Below are 21,458 nucleotides of genomic sequence, written 5' to 3'. Positions count from 1 at the left end.
ATTCTGACGCGGTGTGGAAAAATTAAGGCTGAAAGAGAGAGTGTCCCCCAAGCCAAACCTACTTCTTTAGCATTTGATGGTTGACTCTTTCCTGGAAAGAGCAGGGAAATTTACAGTTATTTACAGAAAGTGCAAAGATAATTTAGTCTAGAATTTGATATTGAATACATTTTGACTCCCTCCAACGTTGGAATTGTGCCACATGTCTACCCATGAAATGGTTTGCAGGTACATGTTTCTGATATGATATCATGCATTACGTCTCTCTCCAAAGCCACTCATTTTTACACCGTAAATCCTGTTACCCGAGCTATGGCCAAGCAGCCATGGGCAATGTAAATGACTTTGGCTCGAATAGAAACTTACTTTACTAAGGGATAGTTTCCGAGAAAGACATCGTTGTAAAAGCAATCACAATTGACCGCATTGATCTGGGATGTCTTGCAGGATAAACACTAGGAACCAACAGGCACGGATGGGGCCGAGTCTGCAACTGTTGAAAAACAATTGATGATCGAGTTTCAACGCTATACTTGGTACTGCAAGCCACACTTAATTCAATTAGTAACAATAGTCACTTGACACCTCTTTCAGCTTCCAGACTGCGATATCTTTTAACCAATTTGAAAGGCTAGAAAGAGTACTCCATTTCCCATTCCCGAATTATAGGTCAGAGGATGGTTTCCTGAGGGTTTCAACCTTACCCTGTAGTGAAAAGTTGAAAACTCTAAATTAATCGTATTTTGAATGAAGAATGCAACCCAATCGGGCTCATGGTTTGCTAATGCATAAAATTTTCTATTATCCTTCTAATACATGAAGTTCATAGTCCAGCGAGAACTTCATCCATCAGAAAACCAAATACAAACTGTACACAAGCTAAATCCAGCACACAGAAAACAAACAGCATACTTCCAAAGTGTTTTCTAGCTCCACAACAAATCGAAAGCACATGAGGCTACTTGTAGAGAAGACGACAGGTAAATAGATATTTTCGGTCACTTTCTAATCCGTACATGCATTTAAGGTATCAAAACTTCAAACTCTTTCATACATACAGATAAAGCTTTAACATAATATTGGCGGGCTGGGTTGTGAACTTCTAAATCAGAACACGATCGAGTACATTGCAAGCTCAAATGGAAATCGGGGCATTATCAGATTCATATTTTACAAACAAAGGTGCCAATCCATTGTCAACATCAGGCCACACTGCACTTGAAGAGGTGATCCACTCAGTACCCCTTATCATAACCACTTTTTTTATTTGAAATCTGAATGAAAACATAGTATTTGCCGCAGAGCAACACTTACAAGTTACAACACCCACCGAATCATCAGATCATCAACGCGAATTGTTCTTCCTAGCTAGTTCCCGTGCCATCTCCCTCATTTCCTCTGGAGACGGAGGCCTCGGCGCCTCTGGCGGATATACTACATAAGAACGCTGCACAAGAAAAGATCAGAATCTGAATGATAAGTCTATACAGACCCCCTTGATGATACTCATCCGCATGACAAAAGCATCGACATTATTCTAACTAAACTCTGTGATAATACAAACTTCTGAACCGACAGGCAAAAACCTTTCGTGCTAAAACGAATCTACTACTATCAAAAAACCAACTACTACTCATTTGAACAATCCAATTTACAACTTCTTCAACTATACATTTCCGAAACTAAAACAACATGAATAACAGAAATAGAGAACTCACATTTCCCATGAATCTCTGGATGTTCTTACTGTTGTTAGCAAAAGTGTACATAAGAACAATGGGGATGGAGACGTAGAGCCCGAATTTGGCAATCTCCAGTACTCCCTTTGAAGTTCCGATATTCGACATTTTCACCTATCCAATTGGCCACAATTGAAATTCAAACACCAATTTCACAGTTCACTAACCGAAATTTCTTCTCACAAAATCCAAACACAAACAGTTCAAAGAATGCAGATTTTCAATACCTAGCTACTAATACATTACTCCAGTTTTCGATTGCAAAATGATCCACTAAACCCTAAAATCATCCAATCAATTCCCAACCCTAAATTTCCAAACTCTAGAACCCAATCCTAATTCTTAACATCACAAAAAATCAATAAAAATCATAGAAATTAACCAATACAAATTGAAGAGCTGGATCAAAAGAAGAGGAAATCGAAAAAGGTACCAAAAATGTGAAACCCTACGGATTAAAGAATGAAAAGACAGAGTAAAACTTACCAGAAGCTCGAGGATTTCAGAGAGCGGATTCCAGAAATATTGAAGAAGGAGCTCGAAGAGTGAAGAAGAAGAGGAAGCGTTTATAGGAATGGGATTGTGAGGTAAATTTCAGTAAACAAAGGGGGTATTTTCGGTATCTCAGACAATAATGAATTTTCGGGTTCGGGTGCTCTATGTGGATGAGGGATTGGATACGTGGGACGTTGATGGAACGACGAGTGTTTGCATGGAGAACCCTAACCCTATAGTCTTCAAGGTTCATATTGGCTAATTCTTGTTGGAGACGAAAAGCAAATCTTGTATGAATGTTTGTATTATGGCATATGTCGAATTCTCCTACATTTGATCGATATTTATATATATATAAGATCGAAACCTCCTATTTCCATTATTCAACCAGTGTTTTATGTTTGAGCCAAGTTTTGTCCAATTGAGTTGTATTCGAACAAGATTTTTAACGAGGTCATCTTTAATTTAGGTTTGAGAAGAAATGAATACATTTTTCCACTTCTTTCGAATTTTTGATAATAAGTATGTACTTCTAGAAATTTACACGCAACAAAGTCGTTAGTTAGTAGTAAGTGCGATTTTGTTTCCTATATTTCATATTAGATTTTAGATTATCATTTGTGACTCTCATGTACATGTAAGTAGTACATTCGTGCTTGATTATGGCATATGTCAAATTCTTCTACATTTGATCAATATCTCCACTATTCAATCAGTGTTTTACGTCGATTAGGTCACAATTTTGTCTCATTGATTTGTATTTAACGAGGTCATTTTTAATTTAGGTTTGAGAAGAAGTGAAGATATTTTTTCAATTCTTCTGAATTTTTGGTAATGAGTATGTACTTTTAAAAATTTACACACAACATTAGTTATTAGTAAATGCGTTTTTGTTTCTTATGTTTCATATTAATTAAATTTTAAATTATCATCTTTGCCTCTCATGTACGTGTAAATAGTACATTCGTGCTTGACTACGACTCTACCAGATATATATGTACTTGGGTGATAACTAAGGAGAAACTGTATTTCTCGAGGAGTGTCGTCTGGAGATGAGGAATTAAAGGTGTTTAGGGCTAAGAGTGTTTATGAGATTGGGCCGTGAGATGATTTATTAACAAACCGAAGTTGCTTACAAGCATGTCAACCCAAAATAGTGAATACGTTGGGCTAATGTGTATGTCATCTAACAAAAGGAAGACACCAGTTATGTTCGAGTTTGCAACTGATGCAAGTATGCAACATGACTCGATCGATTGAATATTGTAGCACTAATAGACTACTGTACGTAGGAGATCCACCTTATTAATTAGGAGGGAGGGAGGGACAGCAACTATGTTGATCACCATTCAATCCATACTTCCAATTATCAAAATCTGGTATATTTTAGGATAATTGGTAAGAATTTCATCCATTCTAAATATTAATTAGTTCGAATGAAAACCGTTTAATCATCTAACCTTTAATCTTTATATATTCTGTAAACAAGAATAGTCTATGCAATAATCCCTCATTGAGACATGAGGATTATTAGATGGCAACCAAGAGCAAAGATTTTGTTTTTTCTTAAAAAGGTTTGTTGCAATAATTCTTAGAAGAAGGCCTGTAAGATATGATTCAGATTATTAGATTGCAACCCTGAGCGAAGATATTCTCCTTTTTTCTTGTTCTTTTTTCTTAAAGATGGGTTGACAGATTAAATTCATTGAAGATGAGCAACTTTCAAGCAAATTCAAATCATTAAGGTGACCATTCTCGATCGAGTCAGATTGATTCTACTGCTGCTGCTGCTATAGGGCACCCAACTACTCATGATTAATTAGTATATGGAAGATGATCGATTGAGGCTAGCTAGGTATAGCACTTGACTTACCAACTAGCTTCCATTTCTGTGGCTGTTTAGTAGGTAGAGACTTGGGTCTACCCGAGTATATATATCTCTTTCTAGTTCTAGCTACATTTATATGCTTGTCTAGTTGTTCCTCAAATGTCTTTCTTTTCTTTGTTTTAACTTCAAGCAAATGTTGAAGAGTGTGATATAGATTTTCAAATCAAATGCTCTTCTTGGAGTGGTCTAACAAAGCAACAAGCATCTAATCATGCCATTTTATTGGTCCAAATCAACAAGAACCTCCAAGCATTTCAGCTAATTAAATAAAATGACGAGGGCCATGCCTGCCGACTTGTTTTGAACGATGCTTCTTACTTAACTAATTAAGATTAATTCAACCATTAATGAACGATTAGCTTTGAGTGGCTATCAATGTACTCCCGTAGCTCATTGGTTTCTTGTTCCTATATATTAATATGTAAGTTCAACTATGTTCACAGCATGCGGAATCAAAGCAAATTAACAACAACTTGAGATTTCTTAATCTTCATTTCAACTTTACCTTGAAGTCACTCGATAGGATATTCATTTCGAGCCGTAGTATATCCTTATAAAAGGTGGTCCTTAACTTTCATTCATAATGTATTAGGTTTATTTGACACTGTTCATTTGTTTACTATGGTTTAATTAGAAGATAGAAGAGATAAGGATGATGGAAAAAATGGCATGGAGATAAAAGATTGAGAAAAGCACCATACACATAATTTAAATGTTATCTTCCTTCATTTATTATCGTTGTTTTCACTTCTTCAAGTCAATAACTATTTTGTTCAAATATCCTTGTACAAGGTGGTTCTTAACTTTTAATTCATAATGTATTAGGTTTTTTTCGATACGTTGATTTGTTTACTAGGTTTAATTAGAAGAGATCAGGATGAAGAAGAAAATGGTGGAGATAAGAGATTGAGAAAGGCACAATATATATATATATTTTTTTATATACAAATATAATTTAAATGTTACAATCCGATCCTGTAGTTATATCTACTTTTTCATTTCATCAAGTCGGTTTGAGATTTGTGTCTTTGAGTTTTATCTTGATAAGGTTTAAGGGACCCAAAGTAAATTGTTTACATGCAATTTGGAGTTATGATGTGAAGGGGAAGGGAACATATATGGAGAGATGAAATAAAAACTATAAACTTTAATACACACACACACACACACACACACATATATATATATATATATATATATATATATATAATCTCTTGTTAAAATTATTTTCTCTCTTATTTCTTCATTACACTGCTCAAATCTCATGTACCATTTTCAGTCTTCTTATGTAGTTTGAAATAAAAAAAGCGTTTTGCATTACCAAAACAAGACTAAAAACCCAAACCAAGAATGTTATCACCTTTTGTTTTTCGTTGCCGCTACGTTATAGCAACTACAAATAAGGCTTAATTAATAAAGACTAGAAAAAAGTGCTTATTATGAATTAAGTGTTTTTGTTAAAGTCACCCTTGTTTTAGGGAATCAGAAACTGAGAGAAATTCGTTGTGTATTCTCATTGATAATAGGGGCCCTCTTTATATAGAGGATTACAATGCATAGAGTTAGAATCATACAAGGAAAGATAATCTCTAGATTCTTCTAATTACACCCTATTACCACTAGGTCAAGTAACCTAGAGTTTGGGCCAAACACAAATAGAGATATCCTTAAACACTCCCCCTTGTGTTGTCCAAACGCGGTGCTTCTCTCGTTGCCTCGTTAAAAATCTTGCCGAGTAACAAAAACCCAGTGGGACAAAAATAACCTCGGTCGAAGGGGAAAAAGAGCACAACACACCCTTCACGTTTCGAGGTGAACATGTAGACATCTCCCCCTGATGTCTGCGATCATGGGAGTTCAGATAATTTCCGCAAGCCAATTCTTGCCACATGTTTCTCGAACGTGGATTTGGGCAATGACTTAGTAAACAAGTCTGCCTCATTGTCCTCAGATCGAACCTGGTTCACTTTGATCTTGAGGAGCTTCTGTTGTTGCTGATTATGCTTGGTGTTATCGCTTTGATGTAGCCTTGCCTTATTTGTTCAAAACAAGCAGCATTATCCTAAATGCTTGTAGGCTCATCTGTGGTAGACTTCAAACCACAATTGTTCGAACATGCGTAATTATGGATCCAATCCATATACATTCACGAACCACTTCGTGAAGAGAAATGATCTCTGCATTGTTCGAAGATATAGCGACTAGGGTCTATTCTGTAGACCTCCAAGATATCACGGTATTTTCCCATGGTGAACACTTAACCGGATTGGGAATGACCTTTGTGTGGGTCAGAGAGATACCCAATATCAGCAAAACTTTCCAAAACACATGTTGTTTTGGGATGGGGATAATGGACGCAGGCCAGTGTTGGCGGCGTTCCTGGTGTGTGATGGGTCCGAATCCATCATCTCTATGTAGGGATAGAACAAGCCCAAATCAATCATACATCTCAAGTATCGAAAGATATCTTTTACACCAATCCAATGGCGTCGCGTTGGCGCAGAGCTATATCTAGCTAACAAGTTCATTGTAAACGAGATGTCCGGTCTTGTGCATTTAGCTAAGTACAATAATGCGCCTATTGTACTCAAGTAATGCACTCCTTCCTCTAGCACATCTTCATTATCATCCTTCGAACGAAGAGGATCATTTTCAGGATCAAGACTACGAACGATTATGGGGGTGCTTGAAGTTTTGACCTTGTCAAAATGCCTAAGCATCTATCAACACGATGCTCAAGTTCCAAACCGAGACATAATCGTGTTCTTCCAAAATCCTTCATCTCAAACTCGGATTTCAAGTGTTCAACGGTTTCCCTTAACTCTTTAAGGGCTTCTAATGAAGATCATGTCCAACATGAATCGCAATAGAATCCGAAACTTGTTATGGAAACGCGTGGGCATATCCCTTCCCAATCAAGTAGTCACTTTAGTGAGCGTTTCAACCTCTTTGTAAACGCGCTCTGTGGTCTAGAGCTACTTGACTTGGGTAAATGAAGTTCACCATGAACCTTCATGTATATTCCGTATCTAGATCCCCATAGAGATACGTAGTGACCACATTTGTAAGCTGCATAATCAGTTATTCGGAAACTACCAAACTGACAGGGTAGTGGAGTGCAATGACATCCATTACGAGAGAATATGTCTCATCGTAGTCGATTCCAGGACGTTTTGTGAGAAGCCTTGCGCCATAAGGCGAGATTGCCATCTCTTTTTCTCATCACGCTTTCTAACGAAGACCCATTAGTCAATAGGTTTTATGTTAGGAGGTGTTGGCATCACTAGCTCGAAAACCTTCATATTCGTTAGAGAATCCATCTTAACCTAGATCGCATCTTTCCATTTAGGCAAAATTTCTCTACGTTGGCATTCATTCATCAACGGAGCGTGGTTCGATATCATGAGACTCAACAAAATCATGCGCAACGAAATGCGCAACTACATCATCAATTATGATGGAGTTTCTATCCCACATCTTATGTACACTAATGTAATTTTCATAGAGCTCTATATTCTCAGGAATAGGTTCTGACGTTGAGGCGTCCCCCAACGATAACCATAACCCTGAAGATACTCATGAGACGGATTTTGAGTGTCGATGATCAAAGGATTGGAATGTGCCAAAGTATCATTCGAACCCACGGGCCTCCCACACATCCTAGCTTGGGCCATGGCCTGTAACGCCAGAGTGCCACTCTCTTTGGCGTTGGGCCATGCCTACCTCCGTGTAGGGTGGCGCTACGTCCTCTCGTAGGGACGTCCTTCCTTGCAGGCATGTTTGCAGCATATTTGTGTGATCTCGTCACTTTAATAGGGATCAAGATGAGACATAGTGGGGACAGACCACGACAATTCCTGTCGTTCCTGTTGAACATCTGTGTTCTTATCTCCCCCTAACGACGGGAAGACTGTTTCATCAAAGTGACATCCGCAAATCTAGCGGTAAGGAGATCGCCTTGCAAGGGCATTAAGTGGCGGACGATTGTATGAGTCTCAAATCCAACCGAGTTGCCCATTCATCTGTAAGGACCTATCATAGTGCGTTGTGGCGGCGCAATGGGCACATATATGGCTCACTCAAATGTGCGTAAGTACAAAATTCTTGTACCCAGTCACTAGCTGTAACGCAGAGGTACATTGAGTGGCGGTAGGTCGTAGACGAATTAGCATAGCTGCATGTGATATTGCATCACCCCAAGCGGATATAACGAGATTGGTGCGCATTACCAATGTCCGGACTACCATCGTAGTCGTTTCCGCGAGACCATTTGGGTGTGTATATGGGAATATGATGTCCAACATCAGTCCCAATGCAATAACCATCGAAAGTCTTCGATGTAAACTCTCTAGCATAGTTAAATCCAATTGACGGAATATGATGATCTGGGGAGTGAGCTCGTTGTCATATGATATGTGCTAGGAGTGTAGCATAAGCAGCATTACAAGTGGACAATGGCACAACACGTGACCAGCGTGTTTGCGTGTCAACCAACATCATGAGATATTTAAACGTCCGCAAGGTTGTTGAATCAGTCCACAGAATCCCCACGGATTCGATGTAAGAACAGAATGAGTATTTTCATATCCTTTGCATAGGACGATCTCAGTCCTAATTTCCCGAAGGAACAGGCTTTGCAAAATGAGCGAAGGGCCGTAGAAGCAACCAATTAGGATTTTGGTTGGGCCCGAGCGTCTGTAGCGCTATTAGAAGCAAAATGTGTGACTACATCTCCCATCATGGCTTTGGAGCCATGAAAATTAGCATGTATGGCGTCATGGCCAATAGGAGGAACAACCATGGCGTTATGCTCATGGTTGGCGCCATTTATGGCGTCATTAGATTCTTGCTTCGTTTTGCTCAAAAGGATGGATGTCCGTGTGAAGTCTTTAGTAGACGGATCATCATATCATGACCAGCATGACCTATCCTGTCGTGACAAAGCCAATATGTGTCTAAATCCAAGAGATCTTCTCTCATAGCTTTATTGGATTTAATAGCTCGAATAGTGACATAGAGTCCACTAGAGAGACACATAAACTTCTCTAAGATGCGCCTTTGTTCGCAATTGTTAGAGGTATTGCAAAGGAACTCATCTTCGTTCTCTACATGCGTTTTCGCATGGTTTTCGCATGGAATCTGTTGGCTATTCATAGGGCAATTTTCCCTAAGAGCGTAGAGAGTTTCTGTGACAGTAATTAAGGTGCCATTTGGCAATGGGAACTTGGGCTATTCCATGTCCTTGAATTAATATTGATGGCCCAGCCATCGTAGTCACAAAGTAATATGCTCAAAATCAAAATTGAGTCATAATGAAAAGAGCTCGAAATTTTATTCATAAGCCAACAGAGTACATCATTGTTTCTTTGATCAAAGAAAATCTAATCCAATAAACTAGTTAATGCAAAACAATGGTAGTAGTCTGACTCCTTTCGGTAATTCCAATGTAAATGTGACCAGGTGAGTAGAGAGATGTCGGTGGAGCAAAGCTCGCTTAAGTACCACTTATCTCAAAACCTTCCGAGACATCACACTTACATTGAGTACGCCTACTTTGAAGAAAGACTAATATCATTGGCATCTACTACAAAAGTAATATGGCAATTGTCTACATCTCTTGGAAAATAAAAAGACTTAATCAAAATCGCCAGTTTCTGGGTCTTGATCCATGTAGTCTTCCACTCTTAGATCGAGATCGCCATCTTGATCTTCTTGTTCCATGTAATTTCTTCCCTTACTTCACGATACGTCTTGTATGCGTTTGCAACATTCTGGGGTGCTTTACATGCTTTGGCCCAATGTTCAGTTGATCCACATCGAAAACAAACATCATTATGGTCAGGCTCCCTTGATCGAGGCGCCTTTGGGGCGCGAATTGGACGACCATTGCTCTTGGTAGCCTTACCATCATGGTCGGAGGCTCCGCCTCTCTCTCTCTCTTCACACGTTGACCTCCACGGTTCCGTGCACGCCTCTCTGGGCGATTTCCTTCCTCGTTAGGGCGAGAATATGGACCAGAACGTCCAGAATTGTCCCTACTTTTAGGGTTTCGCTCCTTGCGTCCTCCCTTGGGGGCGCGACTATAGTTAGACTCCAGAATTGACTGGGTTCCCACGGGTCTAGAGTTATAGTTCTTCACAAGTATGTTGTCGTGCTTTTCAGCTACGTTCATGGCGCCAATGAGCTCATGAAACCTTGTGATACGTCCTGCTTTCACATCAATCCGATAATTCTTTGAAATCATCAGGGCAGAGACGGAAAAGGTAGAGAGAGTCTTCTCGATCAACATCGTATCAATTATGGCTTGGCCACAAAACTCCATCAGAGACTTGATACGAAGAGCTTTCGAGTTATAACCAAGTACAGACTTGAAATCACAAAAGCGGAGGCTATGCCATCGCACTTCTAAATCAGGAAGCAGAGAGTCACGAACGTTGCCAAATCGCTGCTCAAGTTCTACCCATAGCTTTCTTGGGTCTTCCTCATTGAGGTATTCACTTTGGAGCGTGTCATTCATGTGCCTTGTCATGAGAATGATGGCTTTAGCTTGATTTGCTTCAAAAGCAGTAGCTTGCTCAATGGAGAGCACGTTCTGACTAGGCTCTTGGATGGCTTCCAGAAGTCCATTAGCCTTAAGATGTTGGCGCACATCTCGGACCCACCTATGGTATCCTGCGCCAGTTGTCTCTAGTGGAACAAAGTTCAACTTGTTCAGGTAACTCATCCTGAAAAACAACACAAGATTAGAGTTAGTTTCGGAGCGAAAAAAAAGGGCTACAACGAAAACTATTAAATTTCTGAGCGTAGTCGCTTCCAAGAAATTAGGGATTTTCTGAGCGTAGTCGCTTCCAAGAAAATCCGATTCCAAGAGGGGTTTTGGATTAGATCGAAACAACGATGTATGTGGTCGATCGTTTTCTTCTCAACAAACTCTAAGTTTGGAGGACTCTACAATCTCCAAGCTTGGAGTGAGCACGAACCCCCATAGTTCGGCTATTGGTCTCCCCTATGATAAGAAAGGGGGGTAGAAGAAGGGATGTTGGAAGTCCCCGTGAAAAGAAGAAGAAATTGAAAAACTTCAAAAACGGGAACTTTTAGAAAAGTTTACCTTGAAAAGATGCCGGAATTCTTGATCGGAAAAAGGTTGCCTGAGGTCGCTGGAAAATTGGCCGGAAACTGGTGGCCGGAGCTAGGCAGGGTTGCTGCAGGGGCTGTACAGGTGGTGTGCGGAGGCTGTGCAGGGGCTGTGCAGGGATGGCAGGCAGATGCTCGGCAGGTGCTAGGCAGCTGTCGGCAGATGCAGGCACAGGGGTGCGCAGGTCTCGGCAGGTGCTCGGCAGGGGCTATGCGAAGCTTTCGGTAGATGTCGACAGGGGCAGGCACAGGGGTGCGCAGGGTTCGGCAGGAGGCTTGCAGGGGCTGTAGGCAGGTCTCGGCAGATGCAGGCACAGGGCTCGGCAGATCTCGGCAGCTGCAGGCACAGGGCTCTGCAGATCTCGGCAGCTGCTCGGCAGGGCTTCCAGGGGCAGGCACAGGGTAGGCACAAGGCAGGGGCCGGTCTGATTTTTCCGATGGCCGGTTCAGGGGTTTTCAGGTGGTTCCGCCGCCGGTTCTGGGCTCCTTGGGAATAAGGCTTCGATATGTGGGGCGGTGGTTGCAGGATTTTGAAGGTTACAAAATTAGGGTTTTCAGGGTTAGGGCTTTGTGCCGATAACGTGTTTTAGGGAATCAGAAACTGAGAGAAATTCGCTGTGTATTCTCATTGATAATAGGGGCCTCTTTATATAGAGGATTACAATGCATAGAGTTAGAATCATACAAGGAAAGATAATCTCTAGATTCTTCTAATTACACCCTATTACCACTAGGTCAAGTAACCTAGAGTTTGGGCCAAACACAAATAGAGATATCCTTAAACAACCCTTAATTTTTCGATATGTGGTCTTTTTTCACTATATGTTCTTCATCGATGAAATACCGATGAGTACACTGTACACTCTCCTCAGTGCAGCATTACAATGCTGTTATGTGGCAAACTCTTTGTATTGTTCAACTTATCAAAAATATCTAAGCTGTTGTTCTTGAACAAAGTTGATAAGATTTTGTTGTAATCTAATTATATTCATCTAAGAATAGGACAATGTCTTCGAATTTATCTAACTCAATATATATATATAGTGAGTGGAAAGAACGGGTCATTTAGACCCATAGGTCATTGTTAGCCACTAAATTAAATATCTGTCGTAAATGGAACCTTCATATATAGTTAGGGTCCTAAGCACAAGGAGCCAATCAATAGTTAGATTAAGAATATAATAAACCGGAATATATAACTAATGACATAAATAAGACTACACTAACCACAAGTTGGTTTCGCTTTGATGAGCATTATTGTATTAAACAACCGAACTGAGAAAGACACGTTTAATTATATATGAAGAAATTGGATGCTTCTTATAAGACAAGAGAACCAAATATTTAGATATTAAAATTACAAATTGTTTTGGTCTTGTATGCAATAAATATATTTTCGATACGAGTAATAGGAACTAGGGGTTTTCTTGTCGCGTCTCATCATCACTTAATATATAGATTTCAACTTCTCGATTGCTCTCCCTTACGGCCAGTAGAAATTAGAATGAGCCTGCCACTCTTTTTCTAGACTTTCGCTAAAAACTGAAATGACTATAACTGCATCATACACTGTCGCTGTTTTTATCGAGTATTGCTGAGACGGCAAACTCTTGAAGCCACCTGGGTCTCCTTTATCCTCCTCCCTATCTTCCTGACATCACATATTTATTTTCAAACAAATTGCCCCAACAATGTATAATGTATAATGGAGTGACATAGTTTTATACAAGCACCAAAAAATACAAGAATAGTATATGTATTATTGGAGTGAAATCCTATGATCCTCTTTTAAAAAAAAAAAAAAAAAAAAAAATTATTGGATACAAGAATATTATTGGAAAAGGTATTTTTAAACTCTGTTTGGCGGGGGACCTTGTGCAGGAGCATGCGTACTGAAGCGTAACCTTACACAAGCAAGTACGTCAGCAGTTGGTCCACGTGGCAATGCCATGGCCGTCAACATGATCCACGTGGCAATTCAACTCTGTTTGGTGGGGACTTGTAGAATATAACAGAACCTCTCATATTGTAGAATTTAGAAATTAATTCTTGTTTTTCAAAATATTTTGAGAAGCAAGCTTCACTGCATTTGATATGTAGTAAACTTGTGTAGCCTTTGTATGTGAAATCTTATTTGGTTATTCAATACTAAAACTAAGTAAGAAACCCACCATTAGCAAGTAGAGAACTCATCAAAATCACTAAACATCTTTAAAATTACTAAGCCTACAAACTAAAAACAACTTTTAGGAAAATCGACTCACTTGCCAATGCATGCAATATGATGGTGCAAACTAAATGTTGCATCTTAAATATATAGAATCAATATCTTCCACAATTTGCAAGTCAGTGAAACAAAACCAAGAGCAATCAAATTCAAGACATGACTCACTTCTCTATTAAAAATCACGATACTAACAAAACTAAAAGATAGACTAGTTATAAAAAATGATGAGCCAAAATGCAAAAATGCCATGGCACAAAACTTCTCACCAAGAACCCACCAAAACCATATAAATCATGTCTAAACGCGGATATTGAATTTGCCAATCAAAACCACCGATAAATACTAAAAACCGTCTTCGAGATTCTTATAAGTCGAATGCCTCCAAAAAAAAAAATTAACAATATTGAAAACTACATGCAGTTAATGAAGAAAAACATCTCCAATTGTTAAATAATAACAAATTAACTAGCGCCGCATATGATCAAAAATAACATAGTATATGATCGCTGACGAAAACCCGCGCTAGTTAATGTCAGCGCCATTTAAATAAATCATTTCTCACTTCCCTTCTCTTCTTAATGGGCCAATGCTTTTCTAGTGTGCTCTCTTAAAAAAATGCTTACCTAATGGCATGAATAAAAAGTGCTTGTCCATTAAAAAAAAAAAAAAAAAAAAAAGGTTCTTGTGATGTATGATGAAAAACTAGTGCGGAAAAACAGTTGTCTATGGAGATATCTTGCTCAAAATAATGGAAAAACAAAATCGAAATCAAAGTCTCTGTTGGGACATAAACGGAATATTCTCCTGACGTCATTCGCAATCCCAACGTGCCCAAATTTCCAGCGGCTGCTTCTGCCGTGGCTGACTTATAATTACGTAAATGCCCCTCCTCCCCAATCATTAACAAAAGTACAAAACACAACCTGCCCGCGCAATTACTGAGCAACTAGGGCGCCAACCCCGTGACCCTTCGCAAAAAGCCGGGGACAACATTTCATTTATACGACTCGTCGTATATGTATTAGATGTTTTCGACCTAATTTGACCGATCTGGGAGGCTAAGTTGTACACTTGCCCCCCTGCAATGCAGCTTGGTCCGTTCATTTTTTTATAAAACCTGTATTTGATTGCAACGTTGCTTCATTGTGTAGGTCACTCTCTACGTGAAGCTGGTGCTTGTCACTTTCCAAATCTCATGATACACAATTGAAGTTGACAAACTAGTCACACCTGCTCCCCAATTTGGCCAATCAAATCACCATAATTAACCTTGGCTTTTTCTCCATTAACACCAACCGTGGGTTTTGAAACGCGTCTGCTTGAGCAGATCGGCTGATCTTTTGAGTTTTCTTAATCACGAAACTGTTCGATGAAATACATCAAAGAGATGTTTATTTTTGTCAGAAAAAACGGTATATTTAGGTGATCGACTGATGTTTGAGTTTCCATAATTACAAAACTATTTGATAAAACATGAATGTCAAAAAAAAAAAAAAAAAAAACCCAGATATTTAGAGGATGAGTTTTTCTATTGGAACCTCCAAATTTGCTCACTTGACCTCTATGCTTTTCACACCTCTTAACAAATTTTCAAATATTAAATTTACTCACTAAACCTCACTAAAGTTCCTCAAATAACCTCACTCGTATAATTTGCAAACAAATTATTATCTTTAAAATAAAAAATTTAGTCATTTCAATGATTTAATTACTCTATAAATCTTAACTAAATCTACATTTCTTAATCAAACAACATGCATAAATCTCTTTTCCAATAAAAACACAAGGTATTGAGTAAAATGACATGAACTATTCTGTGGTTTTTTTTTAAAACTTTTTTTTTTCTATTTTAGCTGTGCAAAAAAAGTAAAGAAATCATTTGTTTTTTAATGTTTATTTTTTTCTGTATTTTTTGTACCTCATGATTAATTATTTAAATATTTTTAGTTTTTTTAACTGCTAACTTTTTTTTTTTTTGCAAATATGATGGATAGACTTAGATTTAGTTCATAAATCATAAGAGGATTTATTTTGTTTTCCCTCACCAATATGCGTTCAACATATATATCATACATTTTTATGTCACATGATCTTAATCATATTTTTAATTCTTATTAAATATATATGAATGCTTTAATGAGTATGTAGTGAAATTGGAATATGAAAATAGATAAGGAAAATATGAAAATAGATAAGGAAAATAATAAGGAATACAATCTAATATTATTGAATTGGAAAGTCTACATAAAATAAATATAATATTTTTTTGGGTATAATTATTGTCCTTAATAGTCATTTTATAGTAGGTTATATATGTCATTTAATAATTCATAATAGAGTGAGGTCAAGTGAGCAGATTTGGAGGTCCTAATAGAAACTCTCTTAGAGGATAAGAGCAATTCCAACCGCTTCTCTATAATTTTTGTATTATAGGAAAGCAAAAGTCAAAACTTTAGCATCTTTTTCTTCTCCAACTCCAACAGATTCCCTATTTTACAACAATCCCTAAAATCTCCATAATTTTTTCTTAAAATTTTAAGAGATTGCTGTAAATTTAGGGAATTTGATTTTCTCTTTCCTCATTTTCCCTAAAATAGAGATAGTTATAGAGAATATGTTGGAGCAAAAGAGACTCATTTTCTCTAAAATAGAGAAAAATCAGAATATAAGGAAGCTATTAGAGTTGCTCTAAGATATTTAAACTTTACGTTAAAATTAATTTTTTTTTTTTTACTGTTACGAAGAAAAATAATAGTGAATCAATTAGGTCTCCCGATAAACATCATGACAAATAACAACTGCGCCATTAAAACCGTACACTGAACATTATATTTGTAATGATGCACCGATTGGCTATCAAAATAGACGATACATTTATTAATATACAACCAAGACTTAGTTTTCCATTTGTTAAAGCATAGGTTTATTTGTCGGCACTTGAGGATCTTGGCATTGTACCCTTAATTAATTATTACTTTAGTTAGTGGGAATGCTTTTCCATTTGATGTACTTCGTTTTCACATCCTTTTCTGATTTACATTATGTTCGTGAGTCGTGACCTCCTATTTGGACTACGTAATAGTAACACACAAACAAGTTAATCCCCCCTGAATCCTTCTTCCCCATGGTGATATTTTCCAAGAGCAAAATATCTCAACCAAACCCCATTTTGCCTTCTTGTAGCTAGTCACTTTCTTAGTTTCTTTATTAATCTTTTGACCAATATTTATTGTACAAACTTAATGCGATGGATTTGGATTGAGGGCAAGGAAAACTCATGCTTAACTCCAACAGCTTCCCTATAATTTTTGTATTATAGGAAAGCAAAAATCAAAGCTTTAACTATTTTTTCTTCTCCAACTCCAGCAGATTCTCTATTTTACAGCAATCTCTAAAATCTCCATAATTCTTCCTTAAATTTTAGAGATTGCTGTAAATTTAGGGAATTTGATTTTCTCTCTCCTCATTATCTCTAAAATAGGGATGGTTATAGGGAATCTGTTGGAGCAAAATAGGCTCATTCTTCCCTAAAATAGAGTAAAATCAAAATATGGGGAAGCTGTCGGAGTTGCTCAAGTAATAAATATGATTTGGAGATTTTATCCATCTACCAATGAGTGACATGGAATCTGGTAAGCATGCGTTTACAATTACAAGATCCGCATATAATTAGTTTTTTACATAAATATCAAAACGAATATGGGAAACCAACAAAAACGCCTAGCTATCTAAAAATTCAATTAAATCTTTTTTTTTTTTGAGAAAAAATCCAATTAAATCTTAATTAAGGAAAATGAGTTAATGGCATATAATTTGTTAGAAAATAAGACGTTAATGATTTGAAATTGAATAATTTAGATATCTATCCGTTGGAATTTACTAGGCTGTATTATTATAGTTCAAAAATATAGGATAATTTGGTTGAGTCTCTAATAACATGTAAATAATATTGAACCTTTTATAACCAAAACAATACTAATCGATATTACTCAAAAACAAAATTCCGAAACAGAATGAACACTAGTAAAAACTTTTAGTTATTAACAAATTTCTTGTCAAATAAGATAATTTCGTCGAGTCATTATTGAACATTCTAACTTTTATTATCTAATTTTAACTACAACAATATTGGTTGATATCAGTCAGAAATCAAATATTGAAACATAATGAATACGATGTTTTGACGTCAGTATTCATTTCCTTACTTGCCTGCAGTAATTGAGAAATTCATGTTCGTCCGCTAAGATCTAACATTAGGAATTCACATAAAATCGTATTACATTTTTGATAGTTTAGTATCATCCCTTAATGAGTGTGAAAATATTTTGATCATCTTATATGTTACAGTTGGGTTACAGCTAATTTTTTTGGCGTAGTTGGAAAATATAGGTAGACCGTTGACCAGAATGAGGTGACTAATAAAACTACGACGAAGGGTAGAATTGGAAAACCCAAACCAAATATGCTATAAAACCCGAGACCAAAGCAAACCATACCTAATCGTTCTACACTCTCTGTGTTACTCCGCGCCTACTTTCCCCAACCCAGCCATGGGCCGTGGGCCCCCACCACCCCCCTCCGCCGCCTTCACCACCACCACCCTTCTCGGCAAGTACCAACTGGGCCGGCTGCTGGGCCGGGGCAGCTTCGCCAAGGTCTGCAAGGCCCAGTCCTTAGCCGACGAAACCCCCGTCGCCATTAAAATCATCGACAAGCTCAAAGCCGACGCAAATATGGAGCCTCTGATACTCCGGGAGATCTCCGCCATGCGCCGCCTCCAGGACCACCCTAACATCCTCAAAATCCACGAGGTCATGGCCACAAAATCCAAGATCTACATCGTCGTCGAGCTCGCCACCGGCGGCGAGCTCTTCGCCAAGATCTCACGCCACGGCAAGTTGCCGGAATCCCTCGCCCGCCGCTACTTCCAGCAGCTCGTCTCCGCCCTCCGCTTCTGCCACGAAAACGGCGTCTCTCACCGCGACGTGAAGCCACAGAACCTCCTCCTCGACGGCAACGGAAACCTCAAGGTCTCCGATTTCGGACTCTCCGCCCTGCCGGAGCAGCTCAAAAACGGCCTCCTCCACACGGCCTGCGGGACGCCGGCGTACACGGCTCCGGAGGTTCTGTACCGGGTCGGGTACGACGGATCCAAGGCCGACGCGTGGTCCTGCGGCGTAATCCTCTTCGTTCTCCTCGCCGGACACTTGCCGTTCGACGACAGCAATCTGGTGGCGATGCATAAGAAGATTCAGCGCCGGGATTACATTATCCCGGCGACGATTTCGAAGCCGGCGCGGCGGATCATATACCAGCTGCTCGACCCGAACCCGAACACGAGGCTGAGCATAGAGGCCGTCATGGAAAAGGCGTGGTTCCAAAAGGCGATAGATTTGAAGTTACTTTCCGATAGCTGCGATATAATCGAGGCGGAGAAACCAAAATGCGACGTCGTTTCGGGGATGAATGCGTTCGATATAATCTCCATGTCGTCGGGGCTGGATTTGTCGGGGCTTTTTGAGGCGGAGGACAGGAGCGAGAGGCGGTTCACGGCGAATGTGGCGGCGGAGAAGGTGGCGGAGAAGGTGGGGGAGGTTGGGGAGAGGCTGGGGTACAAAGCGGAGAGAGGGAAGGGTGGGATGAGCGTTGGGTTGGGGAAAGGGGGGACAGGGAAAGGACGACGTGTCGTTTTGACGGTGGAAATGATGGAGGTGGCGGAGGGTTTGGTTTTAGGGGAAGTGAAGATGGTGGAGGGTGGAGTTGAGTTTCCGGAGCTGCTTTGGGAGGACTTGAAAACTGGGTTAGGGGACGTTGTGGTGTCATGGCAAAACGGTGGCGTTTAAGTGATCTGTTGTTTGTGTACATATGGTCTGGACCTGATTGTCATGAGATGAAAACTATGAACATGAACATGGACATGGAGTCTTGTTGTACACGAAGAAGAAGAAAGACTTAATAACTCTTGGATTTGTGGAAGCTTAATGAGTGGTGTATTAGATTAGTTTGGTTTAGGATTTTGGTTCCTTGATCTTGTACATCGGATTGGTTCAGATGTTGCTTGGTGGTATTAGTAGTTGATAAATCAAAATTTAGTTTCATTCTTCACCTCCATCCTCTCAATTCTGTCATGTTAATTCCAAGTTTTGCTTAAAATCTCAAGTATTTACTCACTTCTCTACAAGCTTAACCAGTGTTATGATCTAATCATTTTACTAGCCATTAGGTTCATCTAATGGGTTAGATAAGAAGGTTAAACTAATTTCAATCGTCTATGAATCGATCTTAAGATTTTGATTTAAAAGATGGTTTGCTTCCATCTTTTTAATGAAAAACACTCTTCATCCTATAGTGGTTTAGGATTATGATATGTTAGAGATTCGACCATCTTCAATAGTCAAGTACTCTTCATCATTCGACCATCTTCAATAGTCAAGTACCTCTTCATCATTCGACCATCTTCAATAGTCAAGTACTCTTCATCATTCGACCATCTTCAATAGCAAGTACTCTTCATCCTATAGTGAGTTAAGATTATGATATGTCAGAGATTAAACCCTCTTTAGTAGTGAAGTGAAAGATTTAGATCCTTCAATAATGAAGTGAAAGATTTAGATTCAAAATACATCGTTGTTGGCGACTCTAGTGTTCTTCGTTTGTTAAACTCTCTCAACCGTTAGTTCAGCTAGGCAAGGAATCAGTGGTGTATTTATTTATTATTATTTTTTTGAAATAAAAGGCTGGTGCATCTGCCTTCAAGCCTTGATTAATGAAACTGCCGAATACAGGGGAGGGAGACATTAAGCCTAAATCCCTGATTACAATAAGCATCTAGAGTATTTCTCTAAATAAGATCATGAATCTCTACAGAAGACATGTATTCTACCAAGCACCAACTAGCAAAGAGTGCTCTACTGGCTACTCCATTTGCTTGACATAGCGGTGACATACTCGATATGTAACCCGATTACAACGTAGTATAATTACTATAATCCAGCTTTCCTAATATGTTGCCGCTGGACGATAGATCCGAAGACACTTAGCTTCACCCTGCCACTAGGAGGTATAGACCATTTGACGAAGCAAGGAATTCTCCTCCTACCTAGGGTAGACAAGGCACCTTGAGTGCATACACAAGCATATAGCCGAATTAACCGTACAAAACTACTATAGAGACTTATTGCTCGCAAAAAGCGCAAACATACTAAATAACACCCTAATTAGTGGTGTATTAGATTAGTTTGGTTTACGAAATTTCTGTTTTCTACGAATACCGATATTAATCTTTACATTTTTGCGTTATTTTGTTTTAATACATTTTTCGTCGTTGGTTATAATATTTTTTTTATTCAAAATTTCAGTATAATTTCAATCGATATTTCTGTTTTCAAACCAATATTTTCACAATACCCGATATTTTGGTCCTTTCTTTCGTGACACTCATTGGCCAAGTCTGTCTTGCACAACAGACTCATTACCACATGCGGAAATAGATCTATTGGCCTAAGAACGAATTGAGCAAGCGGCGGTGCTAGCTGTTTGGACGATGTTCTTCTCTGGCGAACTCTTTGTCCATTTCACGGGGAACCAATGCATGCATCATGTAGACGTTTAATTAATTCTTTCGCAGCCAAACAGGTCCGTAAGAACAAGTGCTTATGAGAAGTGAACAATCTGATGATGCAGCAGTCATAATTTATGAGTGAACAATATGACTCATAATATTAGAACTTGATACAATTTGGAAGATTGCATAAAAGCTTAACAAGGATCACGCGCATTGTTCTTTCTCACAGTCAGAAGATACGATTTGATCAGACTAAAGTTACTAGCACCAGCTTAGCTGTGAGTTTTAACCTACAACATCATCACCATCACTACGCGGTTACAGATGAAAAGCTGCTATACCTTCAAACCATTAAGCAATAAGCAGAGTATTGTTGTATTTATTCTACCTCTTGCATGATTATACATATAC

The 21,458-nt window shown here is 38.8% G+C and overlaps 2 protein-coding genes across 5 annotated transcripts; one reads left to right on the top strand and one right to left on the bottom strand.

The window, feature by feature from the left end:
- Positions 1-41: 41 nt before the first annotated feature.
- On the bottom strand, positions 42-2,327 carry LOC133712740 (uncharacterized). Of its 4 annotated transcripts, none has more exons than XM_062138839.1 (4): positions 2,226-2,327; positions 1,719-1,853; positions 1,315-1,447; positions 42-705 (listed from the first exon to the last, which is right to left on the bottom strand). In XM_062138839.1, exons 2-3 carry the CDS (start codon positions 1,845-1,847, stop codon positions 1,346-1,348), a joined length of 231 nt encoding a protein of 76 aa, XP_061994823.1. In that variant the 5' UTR covers positions 1,848-1,853; positions 2,226-2,327; the 3' UTR covers positions 42-705; positions 1,315-1,345. The 4 variants fall into 4 exon arrangements, with proteins under 4 accessions (XP_061994823.1, XP_061994821.1, XP_061994822.1 ...); XM_062138837.1 differs by lacking the exon at positions 42-705 and adding an exon at positions 963-1,217; XM_062138838.1 differs by lacking the exon at positions 42-705 and adding an exon at positions 963-1,212.
- Positions 2,328-17,984: 15,657 nt separating this feature from the next.
- Positions 17,985-19,588, top strand: LOC133709858 (CBL-interacting serine/threonine-protein kinase 4). The gene has a single exon (XM_062135786.1). It carries the CDS (start codon positions 18,034-18,036, stop codon positions 19,324-19,326), a length of 1,293 nt encoding a protein of 430 aa, XP_061991770.1. The 5' UTR covers positions 17,985-18,033; the 3' UTR covers positions 19,327-19,588.
- Positions 19,589-21,458: the final 1,870 nt, after the last annotated feature.

Source organism: Rosa rugosa, chromosome 5 (assembly GCF_958449725.1).
Source record: "Rosa rugosa chromosome 5, drRosRugo1.1, whole genome shotgun sequence".
Classification (NCBI taxonomy): domain Eukaryota; kingdom Viridiplantae; phylum Streptophyta; class Magnoliopsida; order Rosales; family Rosaceae; genus Rosa; species Rosa rugosa.
This window is presented reverse-complemented; position numbering and strand designations above follow the sequence as displayed.

Coding starts and splice junctions, on each gene's coding strand:
- LOC133712740 (XM_062138839.1), bottom strand. CDS start 1,847: ATGTCGAATATCGGAACTTCAAAGGGAGTACTGGAGATTGCCAAATTC. Junction 1,448..1,718: donor TCCAGAGATTCATGGGAAAT/GTGAGTTCTCTA, acceptor TTTCTTGTGCAG/CGTTCTTATGTAGTATATCC.
- LOC133709858 (XM_062135786.1), top strand. CDS start 18,034: ATGGGCCGTGGGCCCCCACCACCCCCCTCCGCCGCCTTCACCACCACC.